The sequence below is a fragment of the Myotis yumanensis genome, unplaced genomic scaffold (assembly GCF_028538775.1).
Source record: "Myotis yumanensis isolate MYYU_CA2020_CCGP unplaced genomic scaffold, mMyoYum1.0.hap1 SCAF_1, whole genome shotgun sequence".
Classification (NCBI taxonomy): Eukaryota; Metazoa; Chordata; class Mammalia; order Chiroptera; family Vespertilionidae; genus Myotis; species Myotis yumanensis.
In genome coordinates, this window is record NW_027223752.1 from 91,412,861 (window position 1) to 91,436,873 (window position 24,013).

The window sequence follows — 24,013 nt, forward strand, 5'->3', positions numbered from 1 at the left end:
ATCCTTCCTCACAGAGACAATTCTAGCCCAAATTACTTCTTCTTTTAGACCGAGTAACGAATCGGGGTAGATTTGTGTTTTTGCTTATTCTTTCATCTGCTGGCAACTGTCTTAAGACCTCTAAATAAAACAGATTCTGATGACCTTGGGGGGAAATCACAAGCCTCAGTTTCAACGGTAAAAGGAAAGGCATTTTCCTACTGTCCTTTCTTTCTCCACCACTCAATGCCAATGCCCAGATGAGAAACACACCGAAAGCCCAGGGTAACCCCCAAACTTGTGAAGTCTGAAATATATATATATATAATCTATGTAAGGCAGTGTAACAAAATCCAGTTTGGGCTGCTGGTGTGAACCCGGGTCTTCGGGGCGACCCTGAAGCCCACCCCAGCCTGGCACTGCGCTCCGTTTCCAGGCTGAACCGAGGGCCCGGGCGCCGGAGACAGGCTTCCCCGGCTCCCGGGGAGTTTGCTCCCGGCCGCGGACGCCGCCGGGTCCCGGGCGGGGAGGTCCGCAGCTGGCGAGCGATCCCCGGGCGGAAGGCCGGCCGCAATCGCAGGAGCGACCTTGCGAGCGAGTCCCGGCGAAGGAGCGGGCGCAGGTTCTCCTCCCTCCAACTCTGCGAGGCTCAGAGACCGAAGGGGGAGGGGGGTATCCAGGACCACTCGGCGCCCCGGCGATGTCTCGCAGCGGCTGGCAGAGTCGGGCTCCGGGGCAGCCCCGGGCCGGCCCCGGCCGGGACGGAAGGAAAGGGAGACAGCAGGGCAGGCCGGAGACACCCGCGCGCCGGGCCGCACAACCCGCCGCTGGGAAAGCGTGGAGGATGGGAGCGAGAAGGAGCGGAATCCGGAGAAATCGGGAAAAACACTCACGCCAGTGGGTACAAGGGAAAAGGTGAGCAGGAATGGAGTAGAGAGGGAACCAATGGATGCGAGGGAACCAATGGAGGGAGGGGGGGAGGGGCGGAAGCCAATGAGGGAGCCGGGCCGCGAGCGAGGACGCGGCCCCGCGCCCGCTCCCGCCCGCCCCGGCTCCGGAGCTCGCGCCTTTCCCGGCTCCCGGGAGACGAGGGGCGGGGCGGGGCCCGGCCCAGCGTGCGGCCGGGGAGGCGTTGCGAGGTGAGGGCGGCGGGGGTGGGGGTTTGAGGGGGGGAGGGGGCGGGGGGGGGGGGAGAGGGCAGCGCGGGTGCGCGCGCGCGCCCCGTCGAGGCCGCGCCGCCGCTCCGCCCCCGCCGGGTGTGTGGCTCCGCGCGCGCGTGCGTTCCGGCGGTGCGCGCCGAGGAGATGCTGAGGTAAAGTTCGGGAGAGAGGGAGAGCGATCCGTCAGCGTGAGGGAGCCCGAGTGGCCGCCATTACTGAGCCCCGCGCGGCGGCCGGCGCCGGGGAAGGGGGGAGGGACGGGGCTGCCGCCGGTGGCGGGGAGGGAGGGAGGGTGGGCGACCCGGCCGCGGGAGCCGTAGGGCGCCAGGTTTCGGGGCGTGTGCGTTGGGGGAGCGCCGGGGAGGTGGCCGGAGGGACGCGGCGCTCGGTGAGCGCGCCGGCGGAGAGAGGCGAGCCGAGAGTGGAGGAGGAGGAGGCGGCGGCGGCGGAGCGCTCCCCAGGAATGTCGCTGCCGCCGCCACCGCCGGGGCCGCTGCGGTTGCGGAGACGGAGGAGACCGACGCTGTTAGGTAGGACCTCGCGACCCCCGCCCCTCTGGGCCTGCCCGCTCGCCCCCTCCCCGCCTGGGACCCCGCCGCCGCCGGCTGCCCGGCTCAGCCTCCGCCGCCGCCGGTTGTAACCAGTTCAAGGGGCTGGGGCCCCGCGGCCGCGGAGGGAAGCGGGCGCCGCGCTCCGTCCTCGCAGGCGGCGCGGGAGGGGGACGGTCGGCGTGAAGGGCAGCGAGGCCGGGGGAAGGGGCGCTTTCTCCACAGGTGACGGGCCGGGGTCGGCGGAGGCCTGGCGGTGGCCCGACCGCGCCGTCCCCGCCAGCCGTGCCCCGGCCTCGGAGGGCGCGCGGGGGAAAGGAAGGTTGCGGCGTCCGTGGGCCGGGTGGCCGCGAACGAGTTCCACCTGGAAGCCAGCGGGGGGAGCGGGAGCGGACGCCGATCTCCGCGGAAACACGATCTCCGCGGCAAACTTCAGCGCCTTCCCGGGGACTCGGCCCTTTCACTTTTCCCGGCCCTCGCCGCTCCGTCCTGGGTCCCCTCCACCCGCTGCTGCGGGAACTCGGGGCGCGGCGTGCGAAGTTGCACCGCGCGGCCACAAAACACCGAATCCTGTCGTGGTAGACTCGCCGGTGCGAGGCTTTGATGCTGAGTTTTCGCCGAAAGAAGCATCTTGAGAATCTCCCCGTTTTCCACTAAAGAAAAGTCTCGGGGTGGGGGTGGGGCGCCGCGCGGGTGCGCGCGCGCACTTACCCACCGAGAAGCACCCTCCCTCCCGCGCCCCCTCCCTCCCTCCGCGCTATTAGACATGCGAGGGAGGTGGAGGCTCGGCTCCCGGTGCAGCTGAAGCTGCCAGGTGCTCGGGGAGTCAAGGCGAACCACCAGGACGGTTAGCAAAAAATTCGAGAGAAAAGTTGTAAGGGGAGACGGTTCTAGTTGTACCGTCTGACAGACCCAGTGTGGGCCCGCGCTTGATATATGGGAATTTCAGTGTTTTAAAACTAGACCGAAATGGGCGTGCAGATGGTGTGTACGCGCGTTTTAAGTTTAAATTCCCACCGGTAATTGGCTTTTCCCCTTTGTGGTCGGTAAGGGATCGTATCATGAAAAGAATGTCCAGCTGTGAAACGGTGAAATACATACTTGGGTGTATTTACTGATCTTTGCTTACGCTGCTTCCCACAGGTGTTGGGGGCAGGGGGGTGCCTGCTCCACTTAAGTCCAAAACCGATATTCATTTGGACAGAAAGAATAGTAGAGGGTGTTTATTGACATCGAGGATCTTATCTTATTCAGGACAGGGAATATTTCTCTAGGTACCCACTTAAAATGGTTCTTTTAACAAAAATTTGATCTAGGTGCAACTATTCGGAAAAACATTTGGTTAAGTAAGATATTAGTAAAATGTGTTTGGAAATGTTTCACTGTCAATTCCAATGTGTTTGACTTTAATATGGTAAAACTGCTTTACTTTTAATGTACATACTGACCATATAGGTAAACTAACTAGACAGTTTCTAGATTAAGGTTTTTGCTTCCATTTTAAATTGCTTTCTCATTTACAGTTTTTTTCTCTACCTATTCTTTGTAATTGACCCACGTTTCTTGTATCTATAGTACATCAGAGAAAGAGAGAAGTGTAGATGGCCAAAAACTTACATAGGCCTTGGAGTATGCATAACTAAACATATGAGTTATGCCTATGCATGTAACTCAAGAAATAGCACTATTGATCTGTTTGACTTAAGGCTGAAATTAGAATGACACAGATGACACTAGGTAACAATCAATTTGTCATGTGTAAGCTACATTTTTTTAACGCACCTCAGCAGGTCTTATTTTGTCATTCTGTGTACATTATAAGAGCATTATCACAGAATTATAATTGTTTTATCAGATTTTTAGCACCACTTCTCCCATTTAAATTATTCTGGCAATTTAAAAAATGTATTGCAAAACTACTATCTTAATTGTGTCACATGGTACTTATCCTAAATGTTTTCCCCAGCTCCTCTCTCCTCCTTCCCCATTTCTGTTTGAAAGGCAGATTTAGTACCCTTACTCTTTTGGAGAAAATAAATTATTTTGACCTGCAAGAGTTTTTAAGGAATAAAATGTTGTATTTGCATTCCTATTTTGGAATTGAAGTTGTGGAACAGGTTACAATAATAGTTTTGTAACTCACTTTTTTTAATTGAAGAAAAAATTATGTCTCATGAAGACCATACTAAATTTACTCTTTCACCATTAGCAGGACTTAAAGTGTTGCCTTTGGTATTCACTTTTTAAATATGAAATGGCATAATAGAGATTTTCTTGGTAGCTACAGAATAAGTTTTAATTGTCACGATTTCAGTTTTCATAGATATTATTTTAAGTCATCTATTTGGGCTGTAATATCCATGATTTTTTTCTTTATACACCAAGCAATTATGCAGATACTATAATTGATTGAAGAAGCATTGTGTAGTGTTCTGTTTCACTAATGTCTATTTTCCTAAAAGATGCGTGTGAATACATCTAAAGTACACCAGGGGGATTTAGTTTTAAAAGAACTGGACAGAAACTTTGGTAAAGAGATCCATCATTTGGCGATCTGGGTAATCACACTGTTTAAGTGAAGGTTGTTGTATATAATTTTATCAAGCCAGGAAAAGCCATATTCGAAATTAAGGAAAATAGTTATAATGGTAAGAATTTTAAAAAATTTTTGTTAATTCTCACCCAAGGATATTTTTCCCTTGATTTTTAGAGAGTGGAAGGAGAGAGGAGGGAGAGAGAGAGAAACATTGATGTGAGAGAGACATCTTCACATTGCTTGGTTGCCTCCTGCATGTACCCCGACTTGCCCTTGACAGGGAATCAAACCTGAGACTCGTAGGTTGAGGGCTGACACTCTTAACCACTGAGCCAAACCAGCTAGGGCTATAATGGTAAGAATTTTAAATTCAACTTTCATTGGTTTTCTGACTGTTCATTGGACCCCTTAGGGATTTTTCCTGGGTGTCTTGAGACTTTCTCTAACAACCCACCCTCCCAGACAAAAGCAGCTTCTATTTTTGTCCGTTAAATGTATGTAATTAAATATAAGATCTCCTTTGAAAAATGAAATCATCTTCATTAAAAAATTTGAAAGCCTCTGATTTGTTATTCATTAATTCAGACTACCTTTATTTAGCATTTACTCTGTGCCTGGCCTTTATAAATTAGGGATGGCTAGCTCAGACTTTAGTTGAAGAGGTAGTTAACTATAATTATAGGAGTAAATAGTTACAAGTACTAAGAGATGCAGAAGAGAATGGAATTTGGATGTTTTAACTGCAGAAGTTTGAATGTAAGAGAGACAGTCAACAAGGTTGGTCTTCTTTCATTGTATTTTGGAAGTTGACTGTCCACAATACCTACAGCCAAAATAGGCTGTTAATGTTTTGCTCCTTAAATATCACTGGTATGTGTCACATGGTTAGATACTTAAGCTTTTCATTATGAAGAATTAGCGGTAAAAAGTGAATTTTCATATTTCTAGTTTCATATTAGATTTAGCCTAGTTTATTATACCCCTGACCAATATTTTAGTAAGAAGCTGGGCACTGTGATACAAGGAAATATTAACTATCGCTACCTTAAAAGAGCTTATAGCTTTGTTGGGGAGTTAGACAGTTTAGGAATAGTTAGATGCCAGTTCAGGGCATAGTAAAAAACCATATTTAAGGCACTACATACTGATTTAAAAATGGTGTTAAGGAATTTAGATAAAGGAGGAAGTTTATTAACTTTATTTCATTTGGAAGTTTCGTAGGGTTGGGATAAGTGAGAGAAAAAAGACATGTAAGTAGGTTAGAGACATTGGCCCAAAAACACAGGGAAGTGCAGGATAGATTGGCAGATGAGGCAAAAATATAAGGTTAAAATGTAAGAGCATCACTTTGTGCCTTTATGAATCAAATTGAGAGATTTGGGGGAAAGTATTAACACAAGGTTAATAGAAGGCATGATCAAGAAATAAATAATGCTTGCATTACTATAGCCACTTTGCTATATTTAGCATTGTTAAATAGCCTAGGAAAAACTACTTTGGCTTATATAGTGTAGTTCATTGTTTTCCTGTTGACCCAAAATTTTATGTTTATTTTTATACTTACTTTTTCAGAGCCAAGATAATACCTTAGTTTACTTATTTATTTTTTATTTTGGTTGACTAGAGACTAGTGGAAAATTAACATTCCAATGATCTGGGGAATTAAAAGGTCCAACTGTCTGTTCTTTATTAACTAAGTATATAACCCTTTGGATGTTTCTTTTGAGTATTAAATCAAATGTTCTCTTAAATAATTTTCTAAAGTTTATGAGCTTCATTTCATTTCTGTATTTTCATTTGTCTTTAGACATACGTTAGCTGAAAGTCAAGTGATACCACCATTTATTGCTAAAACCAATGAGTTTTTCATAAAGAAACACTGACTTATTTGTCTTTATTTCTTACATCTAGCAGCTAATCACCAAACTCTCTTTGTCTTGGTTTACTCGTTTCAGTTATGTGATAGTTCAAGAGCTTAAAAGTTTTCAGTATTGGTCCATCTCTTGTGTTTTGTGCCCCACCAAATCTAATTTTGAGTTCCACTTCCAATCTTTAAAATGTCTTCTTATTGCTTATAACAAGGTCTATCTAATTCCTTTTTGCTTTGAAGACCCTTTATTGCCAGATCTTCAGAAATTTAAAAAAAACAAAACACAACTCTTATTTTTCAAAATGGCAACTGTGCTCTACCACTCTACCCTAATCACACACCTGGAATTACTTCTGTTTTAAATCCAAATTTTAAAGTATTGTGTATGGCTTTTTTTGCAGTATGACTGCAGGTTAGAATAGTTGTAACACACTGTATGGAACACAAAACCTAAAATATACTGTCTGGTTGTTAGTCTATACCCCTTCCTGAGATTCTTACTTGACCTCTTAATGTTTCCATCATTAAGAAAATTGTTAAACCTTACCTAATGTAGTTTGTATAATGAAAATAATGATTTCCCTCCTCTACAGCATTGCAGTATTGAATATCAGATTACATCCTTTCCCCTACTTCTCAAGTTCTCCAAAGTAAGGTGAAAGGACTCAGACCCTGGAAGGGAGATGAGCATATTCATAGCACTGGTTTAGTGGGCTTCTCTATACATACCTTTGTACCCGCAAAACCTCTGACATGAAGCTAAGAAGATAGTGGCTAAGCCCAGTAAATACCTAATGAGTTGTTTACATAGGTTGATAAAAATGAAATGACCTTTGGTTCTTCTGTTTTCACCACGGAATATGGAAATGGTCTAGGAAGAGTTTAGAACAGTGGTTCTCAACCTTGGCTGCACATTAGAATCACCTGGGAATCTTTTTAAAATCCTGATTTCTGGGCCTCGTCCTCCGGAAATTCTGTCTCTTTGTTACTAATGTTGTGGCCCCACCCCATAACAAAGAAACAGTTTCCGGAGGATGAGGCCCAGAAATCAGAATTTTAAAAAGATTCCTAGGTGATTCTAATGTGCAGCCAAGGTTGAGAACCAATGTGTTAGAAGAAAGTGTTGATTAAATATTAGGGAAGGCAGTTAATGTGTTTGTGAATGGTTTAGGTCACAGGGGTCCTCAAACTTTTTAAACAGAGGGCCCGTTCACTGTCCCTCAGACCGTTGGAGGGCCGGACTATAGATTTAAAAAAAAACTATGAACAAATTCCTATGCACACTGCAGATATCTTATTTTGAAGTAAAAAAACAAAACGGGAACAAATACAATATTTGTATTTGTATGTGGCCCGCGGGCCGTAGTTTGAGGACCCCTGGTTTAGGAGGTCATTGGTTTTCAAATATTTTATTAAGGGAAACTTTGCATGTAGTAAATACTTGAAATGTTAAAAGATAAAAATGGGTAAAAGCAGAATTACCTTTGGTGAGTAGGGCTTGTGGAGCTTCCAGAGGACTGCCTATTTGGACCTTCCTATTTGGAAATACTTCTATTGAGCTTCAGGCTTACTGTTTATAAATCCATAATTTGTGTTAATGAGTAGCCTATAGTTCTTGGGGAAAAAAATATACTTTTTATAAGAATATTCTGTGGTAAATTTTATAGGCCCATAGCAGTATGTGATTTTTTTTTAAATTGTGACTATAAATGTGACTTCAAGATTGCCTGGTGGTTTAGGATCTCAGTCTGGAGATTGATTCATTTAATCATCAAATATTTGAGCACCTGCTGTGTGTCAGGCACTGTTCTGGGTGCTAGGAATATGGTTAAAAAACACAACAAACAAAATCTTCCTCTTAACAGTTTAATCCTAAATCCTACCAAGATATGCTTCCAAGTTATTTAGTTACTACATAAATGGGTGAAATTTTTAATAGATTTTCTTTTCAATTCATCTGATTGTAATCTTGTCTAAAGACTAATTCATAGGAATGATGACTTTTTTAATGTTCCTTTCAACCTTAAGATTGTGTGCTTATATGCTTTGAGTCGAAGGATATATTATAGAATCTGACTGACTCCTACAGGTATTGCATTGTTTAATTACTTAGCTATCTTATATATGTTAAAATTGTTTTTTCATTTTCTTTTCTAATTTTTCACAGCATTAATAAATTTGTCAATGAACATTAAGAAAAATAACAGTATAGTGGTATTATACCATATTCATCTTTCAGTACCAGTTGACATTTTTATTCTTAAACTATTCTAGATAAGTTTACCTGAGATTGTGGGATATATGGGTTTGAGTCTTCTCTTTTGAATATCTGTTTATATAAGGGATATTTTATTTATTTGACTTAAAGAAGATGGAGTGTGTAATTAAAAATTTCTGTGTAATTAGGGTCATGAAAATGTAATTTCCTATAATAAAATGTGATTTTAAAAAATGTTTGTGTGGCCGAAACCAGTTTGGCTCAGTGGATAGAGCGTCGGCCTGTGGACTGAAAGGTCCCAGGTTCGATTCCGGTCAAGGGCATGTACCTTGGTTGCGGGCACATCCCCAGTGGGAGATGTGCAGGAGGCAGCTGATCGATGTTTCTCTCTCATCGATGTTTCTAACTCTCTATCTCTCTCCCTTCCTCTCTGTAAAAAAATCAATAAAATACATTTTTTTAAAAAAATGTTTGTGTGGAAAATAAAAATTAGATGGTTGTTCTGGCTGAATACATTGTTACAGATCATAGTCTTCATTCTAGTGGTCTAATTTTTTACTTAATTTTTGGAACCTTAAAATATGTGTATATTCCCTCCACAAATACCTTTAGAAAACCTTTTAGATTGATAAATTACAGCACTTCTTTTGTAAACATACTTTACTTTTTTGTTTGCCAAAGACTTAAAGAACATTTTTATTTTAATATTTATTAGGACTCATGCATTTATTGAGTAGTTGCTATGTGAGAGACACTGTTCTAGGCTCTTGGGATATATTGATGAAATAAAGATGTGTGCCTTTATGGATCTTTATTAAACCTGAAGTGGGGTGGGGAAAGGGATAGAGTTTATGAGAAGTAATAAAGAGATAAGTTGTATAGTATGTTAGGAGATAAGGAGTTAAGCAAGGGGGATTTTGGTGGAGGGTATTGGGAAAAGTAAGTGCAACAGCAGGAACATGCTTAACATGTCAAAGAACAGTTCAGTGTTTCTTATTGTGACTGGAGCAGAATGAGAGTGAGGCAAATAGAATGAGAGTAGGTCAGAGAAAGAGGGTTGGAGAAGGCAGTTGAAAGGACGTGTTTTTCACTTTTAGGAGCCACTGGAGAGTTTGAGCAGAAGAATGAGAGGCTTTGACATATGGTTGCTCTGATAATGAATAAACTAGGGAAGTGGGTGGGCAGAAACCAGGTAAATTCGTTTAGAAGCCTTGGAATAATCTAGGACCAGAGATGATGGTCAGAGTAATAGCAGTAAATGTAGTGAAAAGTGATAGATTCTGGCTATATTTTGGAGAGCCAGTAGGAATTTCCTGATAGTATGATAACTTCAACATTAAAAATATTTTATGAAATCATACTGTTTATTAATGAATGCAACAGTTTTGTGGAAAGGTACAAACAAAATTTTAGTTTAAACCAAAATTACTAAGAATATTTTTTTCAGTTTCCTAGATTCCTTGTAGAACTTAAAAAAACATTTTTTTTTTTTTCCGGAAAGCCACTTCATGTTATTAAAACTCCATTAAAAGGGGCATGTTATGTTTGAATGGCTTAGTAAAAATATCTTGGAAAACTAAGTTGTAGAGATAGCTTCATTTCAGCAGACAATTGTAGGACAGTTTTACTTAAATTTCTTATTGTCTTAATTTCTGTAAGGATAGTTAATCTTTTCCTTGAAATAAGGTTATCTAAAGGCAAAATGAGAAACTGCATTGCAAAATATTAAAAGCTTAATAACTGTTCTAATGCTTAAAGATTGGTCATCAAGAGACTGCTACTTTTGTCTTGGTTTCTTCAAGAGTAAAAATAAGCAATGATGCTAGAAGTTATAAGAAAATGAGAGCAAGTTATATTAAAGTTACATTAAATGTAGAAAGTTATGAATAGATTGACATAAATATTACCATTAGATATATTTGAAAGGAATTTTCCAAATAAACATCCAGCATGTAGACATTGGCCATTAGTTTATTAGTGGAGAGCACAAAAAAAACAATGGATTCTTTCTCAAGCACAGAAGAAAAACTACCTTGGCTAGTCAGTGGAGGGCAATTTTGACTTGGATGTTGAAGGCCAGGGGATAATTCATGTATTTATAATTCAGGTGTTTGAAATTAAATACCCTTATAACCTATTAGAGCCAACCTCATGAAAGCTTTCTTTCTCTCATGAGGTGGTAATAACATACTCACCTAAACAAATGGCAAAATATTCTTGAGGGCAGGGTGATGGCAATTTTTTTTCTAGTCGAGGGTTTTTCAAACATTTTTTAAAACCTGAAAACACTTTTTTAAACTAAAGCTTCTGAGTTAAGTAAAACTGTAAACCAGATTTTTTTAAAAAAAGCACTACTCTGTTGAGAGATTTGAAAAGAGAACAACTCTATTTGCCCAGTATTATTATTTCCTACCTCTAGGTGAAAGAATTTTTCTACCACAATTCGAAAATCACTATATGATGATTGATGACATAAGCTTTGAGGCTGACTTAATAGCAGGTAGCCTGCCCAATAGTATTGTTAGAAAGAAGGATATAGATGTTACTTGCTGTATCTAATTGGTAGTTTGTTGTGAATTTGCTGTGAAAACCATAAATGTCACACAAGCCTAACAATTCTAATTTAAACTTTAATATTCATGATTCAGAGACTACTGCAATCAAATTAATTGCAGTGTGTTAAAGCTTCAGTATTAAAATTTATCCTCAATATATAGAGTTTTATTTCTCTATTATATAAAAAACCTTCCAGTTTTCAGTAATCAATGACAGGGTGATGACTTCATGACTCCACTTATCTTCTTTTAATTTTAAGGCCCTTTTATTTCTGAGTATTTAAAAATACATTTTGTGGTAGTGTTTTGTTTCTGCTCTCTTACTCTATAACTTGAGATACTAAAGTATCTTGGTATTTTGAGGATTATTTTATAGGAGAGCAGAAATGAAGTTTAATGTGTTTGAATAAACATGAGAAATATTAATAAAGGTATGACTGGCAAGGATTTGATTTATAGTTGAAAATTTCTACAATACTCGGGTCCATATGACATTGCATTCTTAACTTCTCTGTTAATAACTTTATCTCTTAAACTGTGGAAGGCAGGGTACTGTCTTTGAATTGCTCTTCGTTTTCAGAATAGATATTTGTTTAATAAAGGACTTATGTAGTTCTAGTGTTTGTACTATTTAACATAAAAATTCGACGTAATCACTAGATGTTTTCTTTTGATGTACATTTTAAAGTATGTTGTCTGCATTTTTTTTGTTCTAAATAAGGAAAAACACACCTCATATTCTACCTTTTTATTTTTTTCCCCTTGATTGATTGTTAGCTATAGAATCGCAAACTAATTTTCCTTTTTATCATAGGTTAAGATTTTTAAACAATTTTAACTAAAACCAAAAAACAAGTTAATGGGATTGGATGGTTCTGTCCTAATCTCTTTTACTTACAGTTATTGTGTAATTTGCTGCCAGATAAATATTTCTAAGTCACAAGTCTAATCACATCATTTTTATAAATCTTCAACAGCCTCCCAGGTTCTAAGAATCAAATTAGGAAACTGAACTAATATTTAGTAAGCACCCTTTGTTTGCTAGGCACTTAATATTTGAGAAAAATTTTTTTCTTAAATTTATATAGATAATGTGGCCCCATTTTATAGATGGGGGAACCATGTCTCAAGAGGGTTGGGGCTTAACTGTTATAAACTAGGAAATAATAGTCCTACTAGAAATCAGTTCTACTTGTTGTTTCCTAATTCTTTTGTTACTCCTTCAACATAGTCATATTTTATTTTTTACAAAAGTGAACCTAATAAACATTTTGTTTGAATATCACATGGCTGATGCTTTTAAAATTAATATTTAGTTGAGGCTAATAGGATAAACTTTTAAACACAAGAATAAGACTGACATTTTATTTTTAAATATTTTGCCTGAAATGTTAGTCAAAAATTTAAATTATAAGGACAGTTTCTCTTTACCATTAGTTGCTAGCATAGCAAATAGTATAATCTGAATAGATGTTTACTTGAAATTGAGGTCATTGGAGAAGCCAGCTACTGGGAGCCAGGTGTTAGTTTTTTCCTTACCTTAATTTTTTTCTTCATCTTCTTTATATTCTTTAGTTTACCAGGGTTATTCTGTATGTTAGTGGGCATAACTGAATATTTTCCCTATCTTGTAAAATTTTGATGTGGTGGAAATGATATATTGCTTTTATTTTTAAATATATTTCTACCGATTTCAGAGAGGAAGAGAGAGAAATATAGAAACATTAGTGATGAGAGAGAATCACTGATTGGCTGCCTATTGCATGCCCCACACTGGGGCTTGAGCCTGCACCCCCAGCATATGGCCTGACAGGTAATCGAACTGTGACCTCCTGATCCATAGGTCAATGCTCAATCACTGAGCCACGCTGGCCAGCCTATATTGCCTTTTTTTTCTTTTTTAATAAATTTTTATTGATTTCAGAGAGGCAAGGTGGGGAGGGGGGGAGAGAAACATCAGTGATGAGAGAGAATCATTGATTGGCTGCCTCCTGCACACCCTACACCAGGGATCGGGGATCGAGCCCGAAACCTGGGCATGTTCCCTGACCGGGAATCAAACTGTGACCTCCAGGTTCATAGGTCGAAGCTCAACCATTGAGCCACGCCTGGCCTGTATTGCTTTTAATTCAATCTCAAAAGAATGTGAAGAATCTCCAAATAAAATTTATAAGAGACTGATTGATTGCTTCCACATAAGTAACCTAAGTTAAATTACATGGAATTTTTCAAAGTTATTTAATGTTGCTGGTATATAAGATACTTCTTTTTATATTTTTATTGATTTCAGAGGGGAAGGGAGAACATCAATGATGAGAGAGAATCATTGATCAGCTGCCTCCTGCACGCCTCCTACTGGGGATCCAGCCAGCAACCTGGGCATGTGCCCCTGACCGGAATCTAACCCAGGATCCTTCAGTCCACAGGCCGACGCTCTATCCACTGAGCCAAACCAGCTAGTGCTATATTGCTAAAAGATTGTCTATATAATCTTAAAATTCTTTAGCTTGGTGCTGCTCAAAATGTGGTGCACTTCGTAACTCCTCTGAGAGGAAATATATGCAGAAATCAAGAACATTTAGAAACAAGTTGACAATTTTATGTCTCTTGAATCTAATAAGAAATTGGGGCTTAGACTTTAAAAAATTTTTATTTTACAAAAGTGGGCTTGTAGATATGGAATAAAAATTAGTTCTTCACCTTAGATAATTTGAGAAACATGTATCTAGTTAAATAATGTCATTATATCTTAATTATCTTTGGGCATAATATTTTATAGATTTCACAGTGTGCTAAAACTTCTTAAATTTTTTTCATTCTAAAATCTTACTAATAAATTCATATGAAATTTCATTTTAAGGAACAAGATTAGAAAGCAGGTTTGTAAAGTTTGTGAGGGAGTTTTTAAAGCAGCTAGTATAATTTATTTATCACAAAACATAGCCTCCACTCATAGAAGGCAGGAAAATTGAGGGGAAAGGAAAGGACTGGTTGTTTCCTTAAACTCATAGAAAAGAGTAGAGACAGAATGATCATTTGGTTAATAAGGGCTTATTTTAAAATTTGTGAGATAATAAATTTTGTATTAGTTTAAATGTTAGTTGTTAGAATTGCCTTACATTTTGAAGTCATTTCACATTTATAACAATAAACCATAGACATTTTATGGTGTTTTTTAAAAATATATGTAACATTGTTAACTTGTGTGGTGCTTTGTTATGAATATCTTTAATACGTATATAATTTAATGTATAATTCACGATTAAGATTTGTTCTTTTTCTCCTCTTTCTAGGCAGATGATCCATTTGATGAGCTTGAAGACCTTTGCACAAAAATGAGGGAAATACAAAGAACCAAATATAGTTCTGAAATTCAGGATCTATATTTTGAGATGATTTTTTATTTTCGGAATGAGAAGTATATCTGGTTATCTTTATGAATGTAGAGACATGAGAAGAGAGTTATGATGGCAAAAAACAAAGAGCCGCGCCCCCCATCCTATACTATCAGTATAGTTGGACTCTCTGGGACTGAAAAGGACAAAGGTAACTGTGGAGTTGGAAAGTCTTGTTTGTGCAATAGATTTGTACGCTCAAAAGCAGATGAATATTATCCAGAGCATACTTCTGTGCTCAGCACCATTGACTTTGGAGGACGAGTAGTAAATAATGATCACTTTTTGTACTGGGGTGACATAACACTAAATGGTGAAGATGGAGTAGAATGCAAAATTCATGTCATTGAACAAACAGAATTCATTGATGACCAGACTTTCTTGCCTCATCGGAGTACAAATTTACAACCGTATATAAAACGTGCAGCTGCTTCTAAATTGCAGTCAGCAGAAAAACTAATGTACATTTGCACTGATCAACTAGGCTTGGAGCAAGACTTTGAACAGAAGCAAATGCCTGAAGGAAAGCTCAATGTAGATGGATTTTTATTGTGCATTGATGTAAGTCAGGGATGTAATAGAAAGTTTGATGATCAACTTAAATTTGTGAATAACCTTTTTGTCCAACTATCAAAATCAAAAAAACCTGTAATAATAGCAGCAACTAAATGTGATGAATGCGTGGATCACTATCTTAGAGAAGTTCAGGCATTTGCTTCAAACAAAAAGAACCTTCTTGTAGTGGAAACATCAGCACGATTGAATGTCAACATTGAAACATGTTTCACTGCACTGGTACAAATGTTGGATAAAACTCGTGGCAAACCTAAAATTATTCCCTATCTGGATGCTTTTAAAACACAGAGACAACTTGCTGTCACAGCAACAGATAAGTTTGAAAAACTTGTGCAGACTGTGAGAGATTATCATGCAACTTGGAAAACTGTTAGTAATAAATTAAAAAATCATCCTGATTATGAAGAATACATCAATTTAGAGGGAACAAAAAAGGCCCGAAATACTTTCTCAAAACATATAGAACAACTTAAACAGGAACATATAAGAAAAAGGAGAGAAGAATATATAAATACCTTACCAAGAGCTTTTAACACTCTTTTGCCAAATCTAGAAGAGATTGAACATTTGAATTGGTCAGAAGCTTTGAAGTTAATGGAAAAGAGAGCAGATTTTCAGTTATGTTTTGTGGTGCTAGAAAAAACACCTTGGGATGAAACTGACCATATAGACAAAATTAATGATAGGCGAATCCCATTTGACCTCCTGAGCACTTTAGAAGCTGAAAAAGTCTATCAGAACCATGTACAACATCTAATATCAGAGAAAAGGAGGGTAGAAATGAAGGAAAAATTCAAAAAGACTTTGGAAAAAATTCAGTTTATTTCACCTGGACAGCCATGGGAGGAAGTCATGTGCTTTGTTATGGAGGATGAAGCCTTCAAGTATATTACAGAGGCTGACAGCAAAGAGGTGTATAGTAGGCATCAGCGAGAAATAGTTGAAAAAGCCAAAGAAGAGTTTCAGGAAATGCTTTTTGAGCATTCGGAACTTTTTTATGATTTAGATCTTAATGCAACACCTAGTTCAGATAAAATGAGTGAAATTCATACAGTTTTGAGTGAAGAACCTAGATATAAAGCTTTACAGAAACTTGCACCTGATAGGGAGTCTCTTCTACTTAAGCATATAGGTTTTGTTTATCATCCTACTAAAGAAACATGTCTTAGTGGCCAAAATTGTATGGACATTAGAGTAGAGCAGTTACTTGCCAGTAGTCTTTTGCAGTTAGATCATGGTCGCTTAAGATTGTATCATGATAGTACCAATATAGATAAAGTTAACCTTTTTATTTTAGGGAAGGATGGCCTTGCCCAAGAACTAGCAAATGAGATAAGGACACAATCCACTGATGATGAGTATGCCTTAGATGGAAAAATTTATGAACTTGATCTTCGACCAGTTGATGCCAATTTGCCTTACTTTTTAAGTCAGTTATGGACTGCCGCCTTTAAACCACATGGGTGCTTCTGTGTATTTAATTCCATCGAGTCACTGAATTTTATTGGGGAATTTATTGGAAAAATAAGAACTGAAGCTTCTCAGATCAGAAAAGATAAATATATGGCTAATCTTCCATTTACGTTAATTCTGGCTAATCAGAGAGATTCTATTACTAAGAATCTACCAATTCTTAGGCATCAAGGGCAACAGTTGGCAAACAAGTTACAATGTCCTTTTGTAGATGTACCTGCTGGTACATATCCTCGGAAGTTTAATGAAACCCAAATAAAACAAGCTCTAAGAGGAGTATTAGAATCAGTTAAACACAATTTAGATGTGGTGAGCCCAGTACCCACCAATAAGGATGTATCAGAAGCTGACCTGAGAATTGTCATGTGTGCCATGTGTGGTGATCCATTTAGTGTGGATCTTATTCTTTCACCCTTCCTTGATTCTCATTCTTGCAGCGCTGCTCAAGCTGGACAGAATAATTCCCTAATGCTTGATAAAATCATTGGTGAAAAAAGGAGGCGAATACAGATCACAATATTATCATATCATTCCTCAATTGGAGTAAGGAAAGATGAACTTGTTCATGGATATATATTAGTTTATTCTGCCAAGCGGAAAGCATCAATGGGAATGCTTCGAGCATTTCTATCAGAAGTTCAGGACACCATTCCTGTACAACTGGTGGCAGTTACTGACAGCCAAGCAGATTTTTTTGAAAATGAGGCCATCAAGGAGTTAATGACTGAAGGAGAACACATTGCAACTGAGATCACTGCTAAATTTACAGCATTGTATTCTTTATCTCAGTATCATCGGCAAACCGAGGTCTTTACTCTGTTTTTCAGTGATGTCCTAGAGAAAAAAAATATGATAGAAAATTCCTATTTATCTGATAATACAAGAGAATCAACCCATCAAAGTGAGGATGTTTTTCTACCATCTCCCAGAGATTTTCCCTATAACTACCCTGATTCAGATGATGATACAGAAGCACCGCCTCCTTATAGTCCAATTGGGGATGATGTGCAGTTGCTTCCAACACCTAGTGACCGTTCCAGATATAGATTAGATTTGGAAGGAAATGAATATCCTATTCATAGCACCCCCAACTGTCATGACCATGAACGCAACCATAAAGTGCCTCCACCTATTAAACCTAAACCAGTTGTACCTAAGACTAATGTGAAGAAACTGGATCCAAACCTCTTAAAAACAATAGAAGCTGGTATTGGTAAAAATCCAAGAAAACAGACTTCCCGGGTGCCTTTGGCACATCCTGAAGATATGGATCCTTCAGATAACTATGCGGAACCCATTGATACAATTTTCAAACAGAAGGGCTGTTCTGATGAGATATATGTTGTCCCAGATGATAGCCAGAATCGTATTAAAATTCGAAATTCATTTGTAAATAACACCCAAGGAGATGAAGAAAATGGATTTTCTGATAGAACCTCAAAAAGTCACGGGGAACGAAGGCCTTCAAAATACAAATATAAATCTAAAACCCTGTTTAGTAAAGCCAAGTCATACTATCGACGAACACATTCAGATGCAAGTGATGATGAGGCTTTCACTACTTCTAAAACAAAAAGAAAAGGAAGACATCGTGGAAGTGAAGAAGATCCACTTCTTTCTCCTGTTGAAACTTGGAAAGGTGGTATTGATAATCCTGCAATCACTTCAGACCAGGAATTAGATGATAAGAAAATGAAGAAGAAAATCCACAAAGTAAAAGAAGATAAAAAGGTAAATTTATCACCACTAATGTTTATAAAGATGCTTGTTTTTACCTTTAACACAAATTTTTTTTATCAGTTTAATGGATTTGACATCAGTGAGAACTTAAGCTGCCTTATGTCATTCAATACATAAAATGACCAGCTTCTTAAAATTTTCAGAATATTTTGTGAGAGCAATTTTTTTTTTCTTTTTTTTACTGATTGTATTGAATTTCACTTATTTGTGCTTTATCTTCTTTGGGTAATTGTATTTCATATTCAGCATGGAAATTCTGGGTGAATATATTCTCTATAAAAACCCAGATATAAAGTGACTTTGTGTTTTGTTTTGTTTTTCTGTTTAGTAAGCATCCCATTTGTCTGGTTTTTCCTTCTGAGCTATCAGTTTTGCAGAATTAATTTGATATACCTATCTTACTCAAGCATATTAACAGTACAATAAAACTAGTAATTTGTAGTCTTTTAAATTTATTAACTTTTCAGGCAACTTTTGTGGGTAGTAGTATACTGCCTATAGCCTTGCGGAAAGATTTCTTAAATATGAATTAATAGAATTCTGTTCAAATAGCAAGTTTTTGTCTATTATATTTTAAACTAGAGGCCCGGTGCACAAAAATTTGTGCACTCGGGGGGGTGTCCCCCTCAGCCCGGCCTGTGCCCTCTCGCAGTCTGGGACCCCTCAGGGGATGACCACCTGCTGGCTTAGGCCCGCTCCCTGGGGAATTGGGCCTAAGCTGGCAGTCAGTCATCCCTCTGGCACCCCGGGAGCCCTCGGGGGATGTCCACTTGCCAGCAGGGAGCAGGCCTAAGCTGCAGTCGGACATCCTTAGCACTGCTGAGGAGTCGGGAGAGGCTCCCACCACCACCACTGTACTGGCAGCCATCAGCCTGGCTTGTGGCTGAGCCGAACTCCCCCTGTGGGAGTGCACTGACCACCAGGGGGCAGCTCCTGCATTGAGCGTCTGGCCCCTGGTGGTCAGTGTGTGTCATAGTGACCAGTCATTCCCAGTTGTTCTGCTGTTAGGGTCAGTTTGCATATTACCCTTTTATTATATAGGATAGAGGCCTGGTGCACGGGTGGGGGCTGGCTGGTTTGCCCTGAAGGGTGTCCTGGATCAGGGTGGGAGTCCCGCTGGGGTGCCTGGCCAGCCTGGGTGAGGGGCTAATGGGTGTTTGCAGGCTGGTCAAGCCCCCCACAGTGGGGACCCTCACCCCATGGAGGTTTGGCCAGTCTGGGTGAGGGGCTGAAGGCGATTTTCAGGCTGTCCAAGGCCCCCCCCCCCCCCCCCCCCCCCCGGTGACGCAAGGTCCCAGCCTCTCCTTTTTTTCTTTTTTCTTTTTATTCTGGGATTTATTTACCTTCTACAATTGAAACTTTGTAGCCTGGAATGGAGCTCAGAACCGGCCAGGGCGGGCAGGAGGGAAGCTTGGCTTCCTCCATCGCCAGGGGCAACCCAAGGCTCCAGCTCCGTGGCTACGGCCAGCTGAAAGCAGGTATCGGGGTTTATTTATCTTCTATAATTGAAACTTTGTTGCGGATCTCAGAGCCGGCCGCAGCAGGCGGGAAGCTTGGCTTCCTCCATCATTAGGGCAACCCAGCCTCCTGTTTGCTCCAGCTCCATGGCTGCTGGCCGCCATCTTGGTTAAGTTAATTTGCATATACGCTCTGATTGGCTGGTGGGCGTCACCTAAGGTGTAGCGAAGGTACGGTCAATTTGCATGTTTGTCTTTTATTAGTGTAGATAGTTACTAATTTATCTGATGGTATTAAGTTTATTAGAAACCTAAATATGTATACTATTAAAGTTGTATTTAATAATTTCTATTTTTATTAGATCTTTCACAGTAGTATTTAAGCACCGTTATTTCTAATGCTATCTGACATGAGTGTTCATAAACTTTTATTCAAGGTTTTTATGGTTTTCAGATAGTATTCAATAGGTTTTTATACTGCATATTGGTAATTTCTTCATCCAGTAAATCCATAGTCTTAATATTTAATTTACTGCAGCCAACTACTTTTTATTAAACCCAATTAAAGATAACAGATATTTTGAGTAACCTTATTCTAGATCAGCGGTTCTCAACCTTCCTAATGCCGCGACCCTTTAATACAGTTCCTCATGTTGTGGTGACCCCAACCATAAAATTATTTTCGTTGCTACTTCATAACTGTAATTTTGCTACTGTTATGAATCGTAATGTAAATATTTGATATGCAGGATGTATTTTCATTGTTACAAATTGAAGATAATTAAAGCATAGTGATTAATCACAAAAACAATATGTAATTATATATGTGTTTTCCGATGGTCTTAGGCGACCCCTGTGAAAGGGTCATTCGACCCCCAAAGGGGTCGCGACCCCCAGGTTGAGAACCACTGTTCTAGATAGATTACCTACATATAGTAATTGCTTCCCTATAGTTGGTAGCCTCCATTTTATTTTCTAAGTTTAAGCTGCAATATTTTTAAATTTATTATTGTTTTTCAGATTAGACATGTAAACAGTAAGGCTCATCTAGATCTATAACAGACTCAACTCACAACACACTACTAACTAAATACCTCTGGCATCTTTTCACAGTCACCCTATTATCACTAGTCCTCACTACATATTTTATCACTGCCAAAAGACTTTAGTATTTTCCTTTTAATTTGCTTGTTATTAAAACTACTGAATGCTTATTAACAAAAATAAGCATACACAGTCTTTCCATTTCAAATTGTTTATATTTTTGGGTTATTTTTCCTTTTATTTTTATTTTTTTAGATCCTCACCTCAGGATATTTTTTCCATTGATTTTATTTTGTTTGAGAGTGGAGTGGGAGGGAGAGAGACATTAATGTGAGAGAGACACATTGATTGTTTGCCTCCTGCACTCACCCTGTCTGGGGCTAGGGATCGAACCCTCAACCCTTTATTCTGCAGCCTTATACTCTAACCACCAAGCAAACCAGCCAGGGCTATTTTACTATTTTTTATCACAAGTCTACTTAATTGTTTTACTAACTTTTTATTATTTTATTATTCTTTTTTATTCATTCCACACTTTATTTTTACTTAAAAATTTTAATGTTGACATTATTGCTGGTGTGCCCCTTTTTCCCTGGAATCCTTTGCCCATCTCCATCTACCCCCATCTGCCCCTTCCTTGGCCTTCACCAAACTATTGTTTGTGCCTGTAGGGTATGCATATACGTTCTTTAGCTAATCCCTTCACCTTTGTCCAGGTACCCCCACTTCTCACTCCTCAGGTACTGGCCAGTCTGTTCCGTGTATCCATTGCTTCCAGTTCCATTTTGTTTATCAGTTCCTTTTGTTTATTAGATTCCACATATGAGAATATATATATGGTATTTGTCTTTCTTTAACTGGCTTATTTCACTTAGCATAATACTCTCCAGATCCATCCATGCTATTGCAAAGGGTAAAAGTTCCTCTTTTTTTACAGTGGCATAATATTCCATTGTGAAAATATACCATAGCTTTTTTATCCATTTACCTGCTGATGGGCACTTGGGCTGTTTCCAGATCTTGGATATTTGTAAACTAGAGGCCCGATGCATGGATTCGTGCACTCGTGGGGTCCCTCAGCCTGACCTGCACCCTCTCACAGTTTGGGACCCCTTGGGGGATGTCAGAGAGCCTGTTTAGGCCTGATCCCTGCAGGCCAGGCAGAGGGACCCCACCGGTGCATGAATCCGTGCACCAGGTCTCTAGTATGCATATAAGATTTTTGGTAATCTCTTCCCGCCCTCCCCGCTTCCCCCTTTCCTCTGAGATTCATCAGTCTGTTCCATGTTTCCCTGCCTGTGGTTTCTGCTCCTGCGTTGAGCGTCTGCCCCCTGGTGGTCAGTGCGCATCATAGCTACTGGATGTTCGGCCAGTCGGCCGGTCACTTAGGCTTTTATATATATAGACTAGGAGACAAGCACGCAAATTCGCATGGTGCCGCCCACCCTCGAGTTGCCTCGGGCTGGTCCCACCTCCCCGCTTCTCCGCTCCCGCTTCCCCTCTCCCGCTTCCCTGCTCCTGCCTCCCTGCTTCTGCCCCGTCTCCCGCTTCCCCTCTCCCGCTTCCCTGCTCCTGCCTACCCGCTTCTGCCCCGTCTCCCATCTCCAGAGCAATGCCCGAGGCACGCGCAGGCAGCCTTCTGATGATAGGAGCTAATAAAGAGTTAATATGCTAATGGTCCGGTCGTGACACATTGTGGCATCCTGGCTAATTTGCATATTACCTTTTTATATGTATAGATAATGCTGCTGTGAACAAAGGGGTACGTATATCGTTTCGAGATTCTTAGGATATATTCCCGGAAATGGGATCGTTGAGTCAAAGGCAGTTCCATTTTAAATTTTTTGAGGAAACTCCATACTGTTTTTCACAGTGGCTGTATCGGTCTGCATTCCCACCAATAATGCACAATCCATATCCTCCCTAGCACTTGTTGTTTGTTGTTTTATTGTTAGTATCCATTCTGACAGGTGTGAGGTGATACCTCATTGTAGTTTTTATTTGCATCTCTTTGATGATTAGTCACCTTGAACATTTTTTCAGATGTCTATTGGCCATCCATATGTCTTCTTTGGAGAAGTGTCTATTCAGGTCCTTTGCCCATTTTTTAATTGGATTGTTTGTCTTCCTGGTGTTCAATTGTATTATAAGTTCTGTTTCATGACTTAAATTTAAATGCTAAAATTTTATCCTTTTTTAGTTCAGTCTTGTGTATGGTGTAAGTTGGTGGTCTAGTTTCATTTATTTTTGCATGTGTCTGTCCAATTTTCCCAATACCATTTATTGGAGAGACTATCTTTATTCCATTGTATGCTCTTGCCTCCTTCATCAAATATTAATTGACCATAGAGGCATGGGTTAATTTCTGGGATCTCTGTTGTGTTCCATTTGTCTATATACCTGTTCTTATACTAGTAGCAGGCTGTTTTAAAATGGGTTTGTAGTATAGTTTGATATCCTGTATTGTGATACTTTCAACTTTGTTGTTCTTTCTTCAAGATTGCTGAAGCTATTTGGGGTTAATTTTTGGTTCCATGTAAATTTTTGGAATATTTTTTCTAGTTCTGTGAAATATGCCATTGGTGTTTTAATAGGAATTGCTTTGAATCTACAGATTGCTTTAGGTAGTATGAACAACGGTATATGCTTCCATTTATTTGTATCTTCCTTAATTTCTTCCTTTAATATCATATAGTTGTCCAAGTTACAGGTTTTATCTCCTTTGTTAAATTTGTTCCTAGGTACCTTATTTGTTGTTGGCAATAGTAAGTGGGATTGTTTCCTTTGTTTCTGTTTCTGATAGTTCATTATTAGTTTGTAAAAACACTGTTGATTTCTGGTTGTTAATTTTATATCCTGCAACTTTGCTGAATTCATTTATTACATCTACTAGTTTTTCGGTGGTCTTTAGGGTTTTCTGTATACAATATGTCATCTGCAAACAATGACAGTTATACTTCCTCCTTCCCAATTTGGATGCTTTTTATTTCTTCTTGTCTGATCGCTATGGCTGCAACTTCCAGTACTATGTGGAATAAGAGTGGTGAAAGCGGACATCACTGTCTTGTTCCTGATCTTAAGGAAAACACTTTCAGTTTTTGCCCATTGAATATGATGTTGGCTGTAGGTTTTTCATATATGGCCTTTGTTATGTTGAAGTATGATCCCTCTATTCCCACTTTGCTGAGAGTTTATTATAAATGGATGCTGAATTTTATTGAATGCTTTTTCTGCATCAGTTGCTATGATCATGTGATTTTTATCTTTCATTTTGTTTATGTGATTAATGTCACATTTTTTGATTTGCGAATATTGTACCATCCTTGCATCCCAGGAATAAATCCCACTTGATCATAGTGTGTGATTTTTAAAAATTTATTGCTTGATCCAATTTGCTAATAATCTGTTGAGGATGTTAGCATCTAGGTTCATTAGGGATATTGGCCTATAATTTTTTCATTC

General features: G+C 39.7%; 1 protein-coding gene across 5 annotated transcripts in view; it reads left to right on the forward strand.

The window, feature by feature from the left end:
- The first annotated feature begins 1,223 nt into the window (after positions 1-1,223).
- The window catches only part of ARHGAP5 (Rho GTPase activating protein 5), a 102,020-nt gene continuing 79,230 nt past the window's right edge, over positions 1,224-24,013 (forward strand). For 2 of the 5 annotated variants that reach the window (XM_070427678.1, XM_070427698.1), the window contains exons 1-2: positions 1,442-1,669; positions 14,160-18,041. In XM_070427678.1, coding sequence (XP_070283779.1) covers positions 14,331-18,041 — 3,711 coding nt within the window. In that variant the 5' untranslated portion in view covers positions 1,442-1,669; positions 14,160-14,330. Of the gene's footprint in view, positions 1,292-1,440; positions 1,670-14,159; positions 18,042-24,013 lie in introns of those variants that run through there. The other 3 variants (XM_070427669.1, XM_070427688.1, XM_070427660.1) reach the window with 3 other exon arrangements.